This window comes from Odontesthes bonariensis, chromosome 20 (genome assembly GCF_027942865.1).
Source record: "Odontesthes bonariensis isolate fOdoBon6 chromosome 20, fOdoBon6.hap1, whole genome shotgun sequence".
NCBI lineage: Eukaryota > Metazoa > Chordata > Actinopteri > Atheriniformes > Atherinopsidae > Odontesthes > Odontesthes bonariensis.
Window position 1 is genome coordinate 25,823,175 of NC_134525.1, and position 17,463 is coordinate 25,840,637.

Consider the following 17,463-nt stretch of genomic DNA (forward strand, 5'->3'; position numbering starts at 1 on the left):
GACCTCTGTTATGATGACATGAGGTGATGCATGAATTGATGACTGACATTTTTATTTAACAAAACAGTATATTTGAACATACACAATAGTATATTTTGAGCTTACAAACATCTGCGCATAAAGTGTTGACAAGGAACAAGGAAACGCATGCCATGAACCAAACTTCTACAAGTAGTACAAATACGGTCTGTACTCACAAAACGATGCATTTAGAAGTTTGTACATAGTCCAGGAGTTTATTATTATCAACACAAGCCTAATAGCTTCTCTGCTGCTAAAGTTGCGTCAACGTCACTTCCTTGATCTGGGAGCTTCAATGTAAGATGAGGGTTGATCTACCACTGTAGACTACAAAATATATGCTATATTCTACATGAATTTTGATGTTGTAGAGTTGTGAATTTATTTTATCAATGGAGAAATTGAGCAGCCTTGCTTTGTTGTCTACAGTAGTAGATCAACCCTCATCTTACTTTGAAGCTCCCAGAAGAGCCCAGAAAAGCTATTAGGCTTGTGTTGATAATAATAAACTCCTGGACTATGTACAAACTTCCAAATGCATCGTTTTGTGAGTACAGACCATATTTGTACTACTGTAGAAGTTTGGTGTCATGGCATGTGATTTTAGTGTGGTAATTTTGGAGATACTGCCAGGGTACGTTAGCGCTTGTAGCCTACTAAGCTATTCGGGATACGCTAACTCGGCTAATGTTTGGCCAAGATCGGAAAAACTTCGGGTGGGCTACTTGGCTGGATGTCACGGTTCAAATGACCCGGTGAATCTACTCCGAACCATCACTTTAAAACCAAAATAGTCCCACACGACTGATGTGCAGTTCCTCTTTGAAACTAGCATCCCCGCAGGGTCTGGTTCTGTTGAGCCTGAGGCCATTGTGTAGGTTACAGCTTTGCTTGCGAGTCCTCTCCGGTAGACTGTTTCATAACTTTACTCTCCGTGTCACGTGACCAGAGTGCAGCCTCTGTGGTTAGACAATCTCGTTTGATCTTATCACATGTTTTACTCGCGCATGTCACGTGAACAGAGTATAATCGCAGCTTTTTTTTTTTTTTTTTTTTTTTGTTAATAATCGCAGCCTTTGCAATTAGAAAATTCTACTTGGTCATATCGCGATATTATCGCAAATGCAATATATCGTTCAGCCCTAATCCTGATGAAATGCACTAAATTTGCGGATTCATTCTTCTTCAGGAAGTCGGGGGTTGAAGTCGGGGGTTTTGGTCTAAAATGAGCGAGCTAACCATCTCATGGGCATGCAAACACCTCCAACAGCCCAGTTGGCAGAGATAAGAGCTTGCAGATGCTATTAGCTGCATAGCTAACCGTTAGCTAACGTTAGCTGCTAACGATACAAACCCTTTCCTGTGGTAACAAGCTATGTAACTATACTGTACATACAGGAAAGCAACACAATAAAGCGTTAAATTACTTACTCGGGAATGAGATCCTTCCCCTAGTAAGGGGGCGAATGGAGCAGGAGATTGACAGGCGGATCGGTGCTGTGTCTGCAGTGATGTGAGCTCTGCACCGGCCCGTCGTAGTAAAAAAAAAAAAAAATAAATAAATCAGCTGAGCCAGAAGGCGAAGCTCTCGATTTACCGGTCAATCTATGTTCCTACCCTCACCTATGGTCACGAGCTGTGGGTAGTGACCGAGAGAACGAGATCGCGAATACAAGCGGCCCAAATGAGTTTCCTCCGCAGGGTGTCTGGGCTCTCCCTTGGGCTCGGTATTAGCCCAAGTTCTGGAAACATTCGTCTGTGAAATATTTGGCACACACACTGGCTCTTTAGAGGTTCTGATGCAGGAGCTCTAAACAGATTTTTTACATCCATATACAGCGCAATGAGCTGGCCAAAGAGCTGTGGGCGGGGAAAGGCAGTTTATTGTCTCTGGGTTGAAACAACCTCCACGTCATAAGCGGCCGCACGTCATAAGCGGCGGCTTTCCTGATCAAGCCATCTGCATGGTCACATTTCCAAAGGCGGAGAATAATTTCCCGTGCATGGTTTAGGTCTATCGTCATTTTTAGCCACTGGGGGACCGCAGGCAGGCTAGAGGAACTCATATTAATGTTAAAAACCCTTAAAAAGTAAAAATTTCATGCCATGGGACCTTTAACAAATAAATTAACAACATATAGAGCCGAGGTTCTAATGGCGTGTTCAGACCAAACATGCTGGGAACTGTCCGGGCAGCGCCATTACACATCAAGTTTATGGATCCTAAGAGTTTGAATAAGGGCAACCGGACTTTTTCTTTTCCGAAAGGCGGAATCAGGAGATTTATTTATGAATGAATGTAAGCCATCTACTAAATAATGGAGGACAAACTTAACAGGGATCCTGGAGACCTACAATTACAGCTGTCATTTACAGAGACAGAACTCATCAAAGAGCAGCATGGAGCCAAGTGAGAGGTCATTTATAAAGAGGTGTATCTGCCACTAAATTTCAGTTGCATGTGTAGATACGCGACTGTCCTCTGGTCTCTACGTCTGAGTTTTTTCTGTTTTCCTCATTTTTACAGAAATATTAGTTTTAATGACAGATAATTGTGTATATGAAGGTTCATCCAATCTTCTACCAACTTTCATCTGTAAACTGGTATGTTTGCTGAATAATGGGTTATCGGTATGCAGCCCTCCAGCGTTACATTAACGCACAGTCTCTATTTGTATATATATCTAGATTCTGTATATACATCTATACTGTCTGCACCAACTATACCACATCAAATTCCTTGTAAGTGCAAACTTACTTGGCCATAAACTTGATTCTGATAATTCCCCTTGTTTGCATCCATACAAGTTAACATATTTTAGGGGCGTCACGAAACTACAATTTCAAACTTGCCAATACCGAAGAAAACACTTTCTGACACCACAGAGGGGCAAAACGGCAAATGATTCAAATTAACTTTTTAAGAGTTGTTTCTAGGTGTTTAAGGTTGTTTCTATGAGCACCACAACAAGGAGCAATGGGAAATGATTTGGTCACATAATGCAAAAAATAACTCATTTCTTTTTTATTTTAAAGAGGAAAAGTAAAGCTTTACAGAAAAATAAACACATTAAATAAAACAGTTTTTGGTTTATTTTTTGTTCTAGTAAAGGCCAGATAAATAACTCCTCCCCATAACAGGATTTCCCTCCTTTAAGTTAAAAGCATGTTGGCGTTTTTCTAATAAAGGAATAGGATTCAGGTGTAGTGGAGGTCAGTGGTTGCATGAGCTACATTGTGTCACCTTTGCAGACCGATCAGCTGATTCCTGCCTTTAAAATGCTGCAGACAGACTTGCTGCACTTCAGTGCGTCCATTTCTGCAGAGTTCACATAAGTTTGTGGGCGAGTCAGCAAACTAGTTATATTCTCAAATGTAGGACCTGAGTGATAGCAGGACATGGAGTCCACAATGCTCCCTTCTTTGCAGGAATTTGACCTTATAAACTCTGACCACTTCATGCCAGTAAATATAGATCCTTGTCTGTATGGAGTAAGACGGCTTCCAAAAAGATGTATCCATGATTCTAACCATTCGCACTCGTAATGATAAAGTTGTACACAAAATTCTACTGTCTTACACATGAGTCTGAGAAATTGTTCGGGTTAGGAATGTTTTTTTTTTTTAATGGGAGTATGAATCTAAAAGCTGTGAGTGCAAAGTCTTCAACGACTACGAATTCTCCAATTCAAGTTTGTGGGTACGACTAGAAAAGTGTTGAAATGACATCACATAGATCACAGGGGAAAGTAATTGAACCCCGATTGCGTCTGTGAAATCAACCTATCCAGTTAGGAAGCAACACTGATCGTGAATCAATTTCACCTTCTGTTGTGCAAATGGAAAATGGAACAGAAAACAGGTGGAAATTAGAGACAATTAGCAAGACAACCCATATAAAGGAGTGGTTCTGCAGGTGGGGACCACAGACCATTTCATGGCACATCAATGCGAGCTGGATGGAGGAGATACCAGGAGACGTGGAGGGAGCCGTAGGAGGGCAACAACCCAGCAGCAGGACCGCTACCTCCTCTTTTTTTTTTTTCCTCCAAGGGACAGTTGGCAACCCTACCTCAGAGCCAGAGCCCTGCAAAATGACATTCAGCAGGCCACCAATATGCATGTTTCTGCTTAAACTGTCAGAAACAGACTCCATGAGGGTGTTATGACGGCCCGACGTCCACAAGTGGGGCTCGTGCTTACAGCCCAACACCATCCAGGGTGATTGGTGTTTGCTAGAGAACACCAATATTGGCAGATTTGCCATTGGCACCCTGTGTTCTTCACGGATGAGAGCACTGAGCACATGTGACAGACGTGACAGAGTCTGGAGACGCCGTGGAGAACGTTCTGCTGCCTGCAACATCCTCCAGCATGACCGGTTTGGCGGTTGGTCAGTAACGGTGTGGGGAGGCATTTCTTTGGAGGGCCGCACAGCCCTCCATGTGCTAGCGAAAGCTACCCTGACTGCCATTAGACTGCCATCCTCAGACCCATTGTGAAACCCTATGCTGGTGCAGTGGGCCCTGGGTTCCTTCTGTTGCGTGACAATGCTAGGCCTCATGTGGCTGAAGTGTGTCAGCAGTTCCTTCATGATGGAGGCATTGATGCTATGGACTGGCCTGCCCATTGCCCTGACCTGAATCCAATCCAGCACATCTGGGACATCACGTCTCGTTTCATCCACCAACGCCACGTTGCACCACAGACTGTCCAGGAGTTGACCGATGCTTTGATCCAGGTCTGAGAGAACATCTGCCACCTCATCAGGAGCATGCCCAGGCGTTGTAGGGAGGTCATGCAGGCACGTGGAGGCCGCACACACTACTGAGCCTCATTTTGACTTCAGGAATTTCCACTGAAGTTGGATCAGCCTGTAATGTGATTTTCCACCTTTATTTGGAGTAGGATTCCAAATCCAGACCTCCATGGGATAATAATTTGATTTACAATGATCATCGTTATTTTGTTCTCAACGCAGTTTAATTAATGGTCCGGACAGGTAGATGACGTTAGCTTATGACAGAGATGCAGGCTCTCACTCAGACAAGGCAAAGCATCACATACACACTCATAACTTCCCCGCCTATCGTTTCCATGCCTTAAAAAAATAAAAAGACGGCACATGTGTCAAAGTCAAGCTGGTGCACCTCGTTGTCATACTGTCTCCAAAACTGGAGCTCTTAAAATAAGTTTCATCATAATCTGCAACAGCTCAGTGTTGAGCTGCTGGACTTTCAGTATCGATACCACTGCAAATGTCATCAGAAATCCCTTTTTAGGGTTGATTAGTGTCAACTTGTTTTAAAACCTTACATAAGTGTGATTTTATTTATCCAAAGTCAAACTGAGCTACAACTTAGATGTGACGGAAGGTGGCACACGGAGTTAATGATATGGCAGTCTGCACGTAGCTTGTTTTTTTTCCCCCTCAATTACTGTTTAAATACTTTATTTATTGTCCAAGAATCAATTGACAGAGATGACTGCTTTTAAAAACAAAAAAAAAAAAAAAAAAAAAAAACAGGCATTTGTGCTGGCATATAGATGTATTTTCTTTAGGGCTGGGCGAGTTAACGCGATAATAACGAGTTAACTCGTTAATTATTCAACGCCGACAAATATTTTATCGCACATTAGTGCAGGTTTTATTATTTATTTTATTATTGTAAAAGTCTGTTGCTGTCTTCTGCGGAACCGGAAAAGAAATTTATTGGCGGATCCACCAAACATGTAACCTGACTCCTGCCCTCTGGTATTCGCATACCATCTGGGACGAGCCCACAACCGACATGATTTCAAATGGGGCTGTTTTTTCTAAAACTCGTGCATGTGATTGGATGAAGAATCTGTCCGTCATCTTGACTGACACGCCACTTCAGCCACTCCCAATGACTCAACCCGTGACGTAGCTCAGAGCGACACCAGGACCACTATGCAACCAGCTAGCTAACAAACACCATGGCGGCAGATATGAAACGGAGCGAGGAGCGAGCAGTCAACGATTATTGTCATTTGTGCAAGGAAAATTTGAGGATTAAAGGCAACATTTGCAACAGCCAGCGCATATTTGACGGAGTTCCGCACGGAAAGAGGATAGACCAGCGTCTTCCAGAACTTGATCTAAAGTTGGTAAACATCCCAGAAAAGTCATGTCGAATATGCCAGAAATGTATTCGCTTGGTGGGTAGACACGAGACTACCCTGGCCACAATAAGAGGATGGCAAAAAGCAGAAGAGGAACCGAGTGCTGATCAGACTGCTAGAACTAGTTCTACAGAGACATCAGTATATGCAATATGACAGTAATATTGCACCATCATACCAATTGAGATCATCTGTTTTTAGTTGCCTTCTTACTGAAAATAGGCGTCTGCTGTACATGCCAATGTTACCTCTATCACTCGATGCAGTTAGTCACTCAACCCTGCTACTGCTATGCACTTGTGTTCCTTCAAGGGTTTACACAAATTGTATTGTCTATGTATTTGTCAGTAGTATACTATTAGTGCTATGTTAGTTTTATTATATATGTTATTGTAGTGCAAACATCATAATACATGCAAGCAACAAATGTATTGTACATGACAACTTTTCACTGACTACATGATTTTGTGTTGTGTTACAGGTGGTTATTCATTATCCGTCCAAGCCAAAGAGTGACAGGATAATTTGTCAAGACCACACAGCAGATATTGTGGAAGCCATGGCGAAGCAGAACTGGAGCCGAGCTGCCAAACAGATAGCAGGACACACATTACTCAAAGGACCTCTGACTGAAAACATCTTCCGCATCATAGAGGAAGAGTGCAAGAAGCTGTGCAGTCCCTTGTCAGATGTCATGTTGTCAAAGACATCAGCAGAAGATCTGAAGCAATTTTCATTCGAAAAACTACAGGCAGATTTCCAGCGTGTGTCACCATTTTTGTTTTCAGTTTTTTTATGCATAACAAAACAGTCTCCTAACCCAGCTTGTGCTGCTGCGGCTGTAGCTTTGAGAGGCCGAGACCCCCGCTTGTCTGCCTTTTCACAGTATGTGAACTGTGTCCTACAGTATGGTGGAGTGAAGAAGGCAGCCTTTAAGTGACTTTCCAAGTTATGTATCACAACTTCCTACAGCACTGCTCTTAGGAAACAAATGGAACTGGCAAAGACCTGTGGAGAGGATTTTCAACTACTGAAAGTAGCAAATGAAATATTTCTCAAGGAAGAAGACATATCAGGTAAGAAAGGGCTGATCTCACAATTGTCACATTTGCTTTCATTTTAGCTGCTTGTAATCTTACTAATGATTTATAATATTAACGCTATTTGTCAAAACGAATATTCACAGTCCATTTTCAGTCTGTGCTTGGTCAACACACTTACGTCCCATTTCTGTTAAGGATTGGTAACTGTATTTGATGTTTATTTTCCCTGGGTTGTATTTTTTTCTCACAGACAACGCAGCGCAAAGCAGTCCGAAGAGTACCAATGTCACAGAGCAGACTGGCACCACCACTACTCCTCCACAGATGGACCATCTTCTGGGGTCTGACAGTGTTGCAAGCCGCTAGCATCAGTTGTGATTAATCACATCCCTCATCAATATTCTGCTGAAATGTCAGAGCCTTCGACCCACGTAAGTATTAAATTGACTAAAATCAAATCAGTTTTGGCTTATTGTACACCTGGGGATTTGAATATGAATAGAACCTCATAATTGAAATTTGGTTTGTATCTGCCAATTCCACAAATGTTAATGACATTTCAATTCCTGTATTACATCCTCACAGCACCCACTTGGACTTCTGTTCAAGGATGAGAACCAGTCCTCAGAGTTAGCTGATGTTCTACACCACATCCAGAACGAGCAAGTTGGCTTAAGTGGGCAGACGATAGTTATATGGTCAGCTTGGAAAGGATATTGATTAATTAAGCGTTGGAAACCACTTGATGTGTCATATAGGTACGTTCCAAAGGGCCCTGATGGACCAGAATGCATTCTAGTTGGTGGTGACAGACTGACGGAGGGGAGTAGCCGCGGCTTACAGTGGGTGCAGAAGGGGAAAATGCAGGCCAACGACTTGAGGGCCTTGTATTTAAATTCGAGGATTGGCATGCCATTAAAAACCTTTTTGAGGTGAGTGACCTTACAAGAACAATACAGCAAATGTATGAAGGACACCTGTACCCTTATCATGCTTATTAAGAATTGTGACCCCTCAACCAAATGGCCCGTCAACAGTTCAGCCCTCTCTGGTTTATTCCACTGCTTATCAGGAGCCAGCCCATGCTGTGCATATAGGGCTGGGCCACAGGTCACTGCTTAGACCACCCATAGAACAGGGACGCTCTGTCAATTTAATCTGGGATCCCTCTTTTTCTTGTTCTTGGATGCCTCGGGATCTCTGCGTCCTCTTTGTATTCTGTGCGTCCCTTAGAGATAAAACCACGGTTTGCATTCACACCTTTGTTTGTCTGACTTCATTGGACATCTTCCCACTGTTCTGGCCGGACAGCCTGTGGGATTTGTTGTATATCTGAACCAGCCCCTTTACAGTCCGTTCACAGTTTATTTGGTGCTACGACCCAGATATACCAATTTTTCATGGTCCCTTTGACCCACTTTTTTACACTTATCTCACCGCCACACTCCTCTATGTGCCTAAGGTTTTGGATTTCAGTGCAATACTTATAATCATACAGTATTTGCGGTAGTCACATTTGGTCACATTTACCACTTTTTCATTAATTACATCATGTGATTTACTGTTATCATTCCTCTCTAACTGACTTTCTTATTAGTGTATTGTGACATGAATTTCATTTCATTTTAGATCTATCATCGTGTCTTCTACAAAGAGGGTTCAGCAAAGGATCATGGGACACTTCTTGCCAATATGAACAAGTTGAGGTATGTACAGCCTATCAGGTCTAGCATTGTAGCATTGTATTGTCTTTGGTATTCTTTCTTTATTCCAGTATGACATATCAATAATGTGGGCAGCCATGCCCTAGTGGTTAAGGAGCTGTGATTTAGATGACAGGGTTGCAGGCTGGTATCTTACCCTTTCACTCCCCGTCTCACTCCATGGCTGAGGTACCCTTGAGCAAGTCAGCTAATCCCACACTGCTCCCATTACCATGCACTTAGAATAACTGTATATAAAATGTAAATAAAAGTTCTTTAGGATGAAACCTGTAATGAAACTACATGTAATGTAATTTGATGTGATGTTTTTAATGATGGCAATTTTAACAAAACTCCACTGCAACTCTATTCAGGTCTTTAACCCTGTTGATCCTGGGATGGGAATCAGCACCTCCAAATCCGAGACCATGGTCCTCGGCCGGAAAAGGGTGGAATGCCCTCTCCGGGTCGGGAATGAGATCCTTCCCCAAGTGGAGGAATTCAAGTATCTCGGGGTCTTGTTCACGAGTAAGGGACGAATGGAACAAGAGATTGACAGACGGATCGGTGCGGCGTCTGCAGTGATGCGGGCTCTGCACCGGCCCGTCGTGGTGAAGAAGGAGCTGAGCCAGAAGGCGAAGCTCTCGATTTACCGGTCAATCTATGTTCCTACCCTCACCTATGGTCACGAGCTGTGGGTAGTGACCGAAAGAACGAGATCGCGAATACAAGCGGCCGAAATGAGTTTCCTCCGCAGGGTGTCTGGGCTCTCCCTTAGAGATAGGGTGAGAAGCTCGGTCATACGGGAGGGGCTCGGAGTAGAACCGCTGCTCCTCCGCATCGAGAGGAGTCAGATGAGGTGGCTCGGGCATCTGGTTAGGATGCCTCCCTGGTGAGGTGTTCCGGGCCCGTCCCACTGGGAGGAGGCCCCGGGGAAGACCCAGGACATGTTGGAGAGACTATGTTTCTCGGCTGGCCTGGGAACGCCTCGGGGTCCCCCCAGAAGAGCTGGAGGAAGTGGCCGGGGACGGGGACGTCTGGGTTTCTCTGCTCAAGCTGCTGCCCCCGCGACCCGATCCCCGGACCAGCGGAATATGATGGATGGATCGATGGATGGATGGATGGAAGGAACCCTGTTGAACTCCAGCAACTATGAATTAAGGCTTGGTTGTTCATCACAACTCCGCTCTGCCCTATGAAGGGTGATGCTGTTTTTTGGTTGTTCATCACAACTCCGCTCTGTCCTATGAAGGAGGACGCTGTCCAGCCACCATGAATTAAGGCTATCAGTATGTTTTTTTTCCTTTTTTGAGTGTGCCTGTGCATGTGCGCGTGCGTGCATTCTGTGGCTCAGATAGGATGTGTGTGCATCCGTGTGTGCGTCTTTTTGTATGTCTTTTTCTTTTTTTTTTTGCATGGCTCAGTAGGGTGTGTGTGTCTGTCTGTATGTCTGTCTGTCTGTCCTCTCTCTATTACAAAATATCAGCATCATTAATAACAAGTCCTCTTTTCACAGATGCAGCAATGCAAAGCCCGGTCCGCATGCTGCATTCAATGCCTACAAGGACTTTTTGAAAAAAGACACGACAGCTCTCTTCCTGGCGGCAGCTATGGAGCACCTAGGGCTACAGAAAGTGTCAGGTACATCTGAAACAAAGCTCTACATTGAAACGAATGTATAGACCCAGTTAAACCGGGTGCCATGAGTCTGTACACCTTTGCATTTCTTTTAATTGAAAGATTATAGCTAACCATACTGCACCTGTCACTTTGTCTTTTTTTTATGTGTCTGTAGATGTCCCAGATGGCATTGTACCGGACCACATAATCACAAGCTCCGAAGAGGACAAAAGGAACTGGCTACATTCGGTAGTGGCCCAGGTGGTGGACAAATACATCACCTTCCGAGACATTGCAGATATAGTGAGTGGTGTCACCGACCTAGCCGGTGATCAACCCACACAAAATGAGGTCAGTTGTCGTGCAACAGGTTGCAACAAAGAATTTAAGTACCCAAAGGCCAGGGAGAACCATGAGAAGAAAGTCCATGGTTTGGCTGTGTCTCCCAAATCCATTAGATGCAGACAGTGTTACAATAATTGCAGACCACAAAAAAGAACATACTGAAGCCAGGCTGGGTTTTGGGTTCTTTTTGGCTAACATGCGGGATGCAGTCAAGGAGGGAGATGGAGAGAGGCTAATGCGACTCTACACTGTAGCCTTACTTATATACAAGGCCTATGGGCATACACAATTTGCCTACAGCACACTGCTCCTAACCTTGCAGGTAAATTTCACTCTTTCATCTCGCTTAGCCCACAGCCTGATCTGGAATAGGTTCTGGAATGGGAAGGGGGGATTAGGAAGCAACATCTCTTTAGACTTGCACCTGGAGCACTTGAACAACTTCCTAAAGTCGTTTTTAAAACATAGTGGTCCCAACCTCACCGAAAAAAAAAAATCAGCAGATAGGGTCAGCAGGTCCATTGGGATCCTGCAGAAAATGCTGGAGAACACAGACAGAGAACTGCAGGTGTCGAAGTCCACTGGCGTGCATCATGCTGTTAATCACAACGGCACATTCTCCATCGCGGTGTTTGTTTCTTTCTGACGGCGACAACAACAGTAATATCGTCTCTTCCGACTTCCAATTCCCGACCCCGGGAAAAAATCTCAAGCATGCGCAGAACGCACAGTCTAATTCACCACGTGCTTCACCGTCTACAAGCACGTTTATTTTGACTTTCAACCGAGTTATCTCGGCATCTTAATCTGATCGCGAGTAACTCGATTATGCCCAATTTCTTGTCAGATTAAGGTGTCTACATGAACTTAATAACTCAATCTTATTGTAATTTAGCCAATTATCCGATCCTTTCAGTGCCATGTAACCCCACTGAGTGATGAACAGCATGAGACCGTCCTCAAGCCCAAACACAAAGCTACAGGCTGTTTGCTTTTACAGACAGAAACAACCTCCAACCACGTTCAAATAATGTGACCAGTAATTCAATGTCTACATGCTTCCCCATCTACACATCAATTGTTTTTAACCATTTGCTTCTTAATTATCACTTAATTATCACATCTTGCATTCTGGTCCAAGTGTGAGGTGACGGCCAAAAGGCACCCAGAGATCAAAGCCAATTTCCTTGGGGCGTTTCCTCAGGTATAAATGTTTAGATCTTCCTTTGTTCTAAGTCTTTCTTCACCGTAACCGCTGAGGTGTTGGCTGGCCTTTTCGTCTGCAGAGAAAATAAAACTAATTGCCGGCAAGAGAGGTCTCAATTTCATTTTTCATTTTTCACCAGAGGTAATAGGAAGGAAAAACTTCCACGACAGACCTCAGGTGGGCGTGAGAGCACCTGCATGTCTCACACACTGATCAATGCTGAAAAGCAGTGTTTAATCAGATATTACTTGTGTTGCCACGGTAACAGTGTCATCTTCATCTCCAGTTGACACACAACTTCACAGCACCACTGCAGACCTACACACAGCTGGGGTTTTTTTTTTGGCTGTATATGTATGACATGCCATACAATTTAAAACTTAAACAGACAAGAGGTCACCTATTAAACAGGCCTGTCCATATCCAGTCAGGTAGCGTGTCCTGGTGAGACATGGGCTGCTCACCTTCTGCTAAGCATCATTTTAATGAGAGAACATTTGAATAGACTGGCGGTGCGAGCATGAACTTTGCAGAGAGGTCTATAGAGAAACTAGGATAGGAATTTGAACAAATGAATATAGTTATCTTACCATTAAGACAGTTTTGAGCATATATTCACATAAAAATGCAGAGAAATTTGAGTTAAGTGCCATTACTTTTCATTTCTGTAGAATCAAGTTTAGAATGGATTTAGGGTTGTATTGATCACGTGCAAATATGCATTAGCAACTTTACATTCAGTTCTAATGTGATCAATTTTACATGATCTTTAGCTGTTAAAAGTAGGTCAGAGGGACAACAACTTTCCCCTTCACAACAATTTCAGGACCAGGTACAAGAGTGGAAGCTTTCCTACATGATGTTGTAATGAAATGTAGACGCAGCGTTAACGCTGTCACTGTTACCACCAACTGTTTACAGCCTCTGTAACCTGTCCTTCTTTTCCTGTGGGCTCATTCAGAATGAAAAGTCCTGCTGCTCGTTTTCGCATAAACTCAAACTGGACCGCTGCGCTATCCGGTGGGTCGCGCGGGCTACGACATTAAGGCTGATTCATACTCGGCGCAACCTCGCTCATACTAGCTGGTCGCAAATGGCGCAAACGGTCACGTGTCCCAAAATTCCGCCACGCCCCCCGTCGCAAGCTAGAAAATCCTCGCGCGGCGCAAGGGCGCGCACACAACTTTTTTTCTGACTTTGCGCGCGCTCCACCGGAAACAGCTGACCAAGAAAAAGAAAACATGAACACTGCAGAGACCGCGGTGACTGAGAGGATGCGCCTCTACAAACATCTGTACGACACGTCTATGAAGTTACACTGGGACAACGTTTGACAAAGTTCGTCTTGTTGCAAAGGACGAACATCCCACCTTCTCTTCTGTTTTTGCCGCAGCCGCTTAGCTCTGAGATACATATACAGTTCTACACCCAGAGTAAATTCATTCCGCATCAGATGTGCCAGCCTCTGCTGACGTGACACCACAGGTGGCATTGTGTATGCTTTCTTCGTGTGCTTTTCAGCTTGTTTCCTCAACAGTGACGCTCGCTGGTCTGGAGAGAACTGCAAATGTGACGCATTCTCGGCGCAAACTGCGCTTATGAGCTGAAGGAACTGTGAAGGGGCTGGCGCTTTCGATGACGTCATTAATGGTTCTCGAGCCAGAACAGTTGCGCGTTTGCGCTGAGTATGAATCAGCCTTTAGATTAGCACGCGAGGTCCAACTGTTTCCGTGCGGGACGTGTTGCTTCGGTTTTGGTTCATTTATATATATCTATATATATATATTTACTTAACTTTAAATTCCGGGTTCTTCAGACATGCCGCTGACGTCCATACATTCACGACGGCGAACAAAATAGGCACAGACGATGCAGTTTGTCATGAGCTGGCCAGTCTAAATTAAGATTCTCATGTTTTCAGCGTCCCAAAGCAAAAATGTTTGCCAAGACACGGTTACGGTGCCACCACGCCATTAACGACACCCATCAGAAAAAAACATTCAATAAACGGTGGCAGGTCTTAGCTCCTAACTTTGACAAAAATTGAATTGGAAGCCAAGCTAATTCTAGTTTTCATTAGCCTGTCAGTGTCAGCACGTAGTTTCACAAAAATGCAGCCGGTGCTAAAACACTCACGTCTCCTTCTGCATCGAATGGCTGATTGACATCCACGTCTGCTCCGGCGTTGGAGGCGAGGACTCCATGGTCCCAATCGGGGTATGGGTTTGGAAAAGAGCGCTCCTCCATCTCTGCCTCAGTAGCTGAAACCAACTTCAGCCGCTTTGACACGTTATCTCCCATAGCTACGGCGGCTCGGCAGGGATAAAAATCCTTGGCCACACTCTAGGCCAATTTAGGGAGAAAAAGCAAACACGTTACAGAAATGTTTCATCTTTGGGCTTTATTTGAAGCAAAGCAAAGTGACAATGACTTTATGACACTAAACTCGAATGCAGTGTTGGGACTGCATTTGTTGGAATGCAGAAAGTGTCAAACTATTCATGGATTGACTCACTTTATACAGAAGAAGTGTAAAAAAAACCGCTTGAACGAGGATCATGTTTTCATGTGTGGAGTTAGTAGGCTACCCAAATGTTGTCTGTCTATAAACTAATCATAACTTGTGTAGCTTAATGATCGATTGTTTCACCTTACGTTAATCATTTTTCCAATGTAGGTTGTTGCCTAAACTTCTGTGGAAACTTTTAAACAAATAACCAACAAATGTAAAACAAAATTAACGATTACCGAGGCACTAACTCTGAAAGACAAAATGTAAAACTTAAATTCACTGAATGTCACCTTGAATAAAGGTATGCTTCCAATGGGCCTGCACTTGTATTAAATAAGAATAAATGAATAAAAAGGAAAAAAAACTTTTAGGCTTTAACAGCCAATTGCCATCCCATCTCTTGTTTAGGTGTGGTACCTAAACAACAGAGGGGTAAAGTCAGAACATTATAGCAGCTCAATATTCTTCAGAAGATGACTAGAACAAATGTCGCTGCACTGTGCCCGCTGCTGTTGAGGCTACAATAGATAACCGTCAGCCTCAGCAGCAGTTCCAACATGCCGCAGGTGGAGCCGGGATCGTGCTTACCCAAACGCAGTGTGATCAGCAGGTCTGTGGTCCTCAGAGCTGGTCTGTCAGGGCTTGCTCCTGGTCGGTGGTTGCAGCAGACAGCATCCGAGCAGCCTCTCTCAGCATCCCAGAGTCCAGCCTCCCTGTTTGAATGGAAAGTGGCAGCCGCAGTCAGCGCGTGCAGGCGGTACAGGCAGCCATGTGTCGCCGCATCAGTGTCTCTCCCTCCCCCGCATCCTACCCGCTCCGCTTTGTGCGCACTGAAACGATGCTGCTTAGTAAATCGGACGCACCTACCCCCACCTCCGCCCCGGTTTGAAAGAAGGACGCTGTTGTAGGTTCACGGGCTGCAGGAGGTATCCCGACCACCTAACCAATCCAGCGTGACAAACTAGTGCCCGCCCCTTACAGGCAGTAGGCTACCCTTCAGCATCCGGCAGTCTTGTCACTGCAGCTGACTCCATATGTAAATGGTGACAGATGGTGTTGGTGTGTGATGCTGTGCCGCCTGGATTAAACAATATACAAATCTCCCCCATATTTTCCACACCGCCCCCCTGTGCGTATCCATTCTCCTGGCCCTTTCTGTGCCTGATTCGTGCGTGTGTGTGTTTAACTTGACTTAATTATATCCCATCTACACTTTTTCAAGTACATGCAGCAGAACCACTGAAACCGATGCTGCCTTCCAGTGAAGCTTTCATTCTCTTAAAGTTTCTGCTGCCACTCTCAGCTATGAAAGTGGATGAGGCATCAGTGACTATGACGAATAAGAGGGATTTAACTGCATAATAATGCTTTCAAGCCAATGATTGTGTCTGACCTCTCTGCTAGTTGTATTTGATATGATCTGTGTTTCTTTTGACAGCTACATTCTTGAATCCGGGCAGTTTTTCTAGCATCAAATGCAGAAGAAAAAGACTGCAACAGTGATAGGTGACAGTTGTGGTTGATTTGGAAAAATTAAAGAAGTCCCTGCAGTTGCATGGAATAAATATGTAAAGGGCTTCACTTCTGTTACTTATGAGCCAGAAAGACTGCATTGCATTCATTTTTTCACAGTCACAAGTACAAAGCTTTGACTGATTTAAAATCATATGAATCAAAATGGTTGATTGTCATAAACAGAATGTCAAGGCTGAACACTATGTTCAGTACTGGCTCTCTACATCCCATGTTTACTGGAGATTCTTTATAAATTCATGAATCATAATAATTGTGTTCCAACCCCTTGGGGATGGCACTGAAGCCATGTAAATGTCCTTGTAATACCCTGTGTCCGTGAGAGTCCCCTCAGCTGCAGCAGTCTTCAGTCAGACATGGAAGCTGTCTTTCTCCATTGCATCATGTTATAGGTTGCCACACGGCGCAGCAAGAGACAGGCGAAGAGGTGACGTGAAATGGGGAAAACAGAAAAAAGATGTGTAAACTACACCATGTGAAAGCAGCTGGGTGCTCAAGTTCCCAGATGGATGATGGATGGGAGTGAGGTCGTACTGACTGGTCAGTTCATCATCAGCATGGGGTCAGCGCAGGGCAGGAGCAGCCCGAAGGTTGACAGAAGCAACTTATTCATTATTCCAATGCACTCAAAATGTCCTCCACTGCTGCCTCTTATTTTTTTATGCTTAAAATTGTAACTCCATAGCGGCCAGACAGTGTGTTTGCAACAAATAAAAAAGGATTTAATAAGAAGTCTTTTTGTCATGCTATAAAAAGGCAGCTGAATTTGACTGTCACTCCTTATTAGATTGTACATAATCTCCCAGTGCACTGTGATGGACTGTCGACCTCTCCAGGGTGTACCCTGCCCCATGCCCAGTGACAGCTGGGATAGGCTCCAGCTCCATAGATATAGATAATGGATGGTTGGATGAATAATCCGCGTCTGAAAAATGAAGCCAATGCAAGAATGAAGCCAAGTTCAATGGCCAACTGTGGATGACTCCTGTGCCACAAGAAGAAAATAAATACTACTTCCATCTATTATGTGACCTCAGAAAAAGAAATTCTAATAACTTTATGGTCAACAATTTCATCTGATGGAGAGAAAAAAAAATAGAAAAAACTGCATGGAATGAAAATCCCTTTGTTAGAGCTGACGAGACGATCTGTGTATCTTTTATGATCAACTGAACTGCACTAAATGAATTCAGATTGAATTTTTTTTTAACTTTATTCATCCCACGGAGGAAAACTCTGCTGACTGTTAAAAAGGCCTCTGAGTGAACACACTTTGTTATAGGGTGCACAGTGGTGTCCAATATGTTCAGCCATTTGTGGTGCAGCATTCTT

At 44.0% G+C, this 17,463-nt stretch overlaps 1 protein-coding gene across 1 annotated transcript in view; it reads right to left on the minus strand.

Annotated features, from left to right (window-relative positions):
• The window catches only part of lancl2 (LanC lantibiotic synthetase component C-like 2 (bacterial)), a 45,077-nt gene extending 29,554 nt beyond the window's left edge, over window positions 1-15,523 (minus strand). Inside the window, exons 1-2 of the mRNA XM_075452355.1 lie at window positions 15,187-15,523; window positions 14,223-14,429 (exon numbers count right to left, since the gene is read on the minus strand). Coding sequence (XP_075308470.1) covers window positions 14,223-14,387 — 165 coding nt within the window. The 5' untranslated portion in view covers window positions 14,388-14,429; window positions 15,187-15,523. The remainder of the gene's footprint in view (window positions 1-14,222; window positions 14,430-15,186) is intronic.
• Between the last annotated feature and the right edge of the window lie 1,940 nt (window positions 15,524-17,463).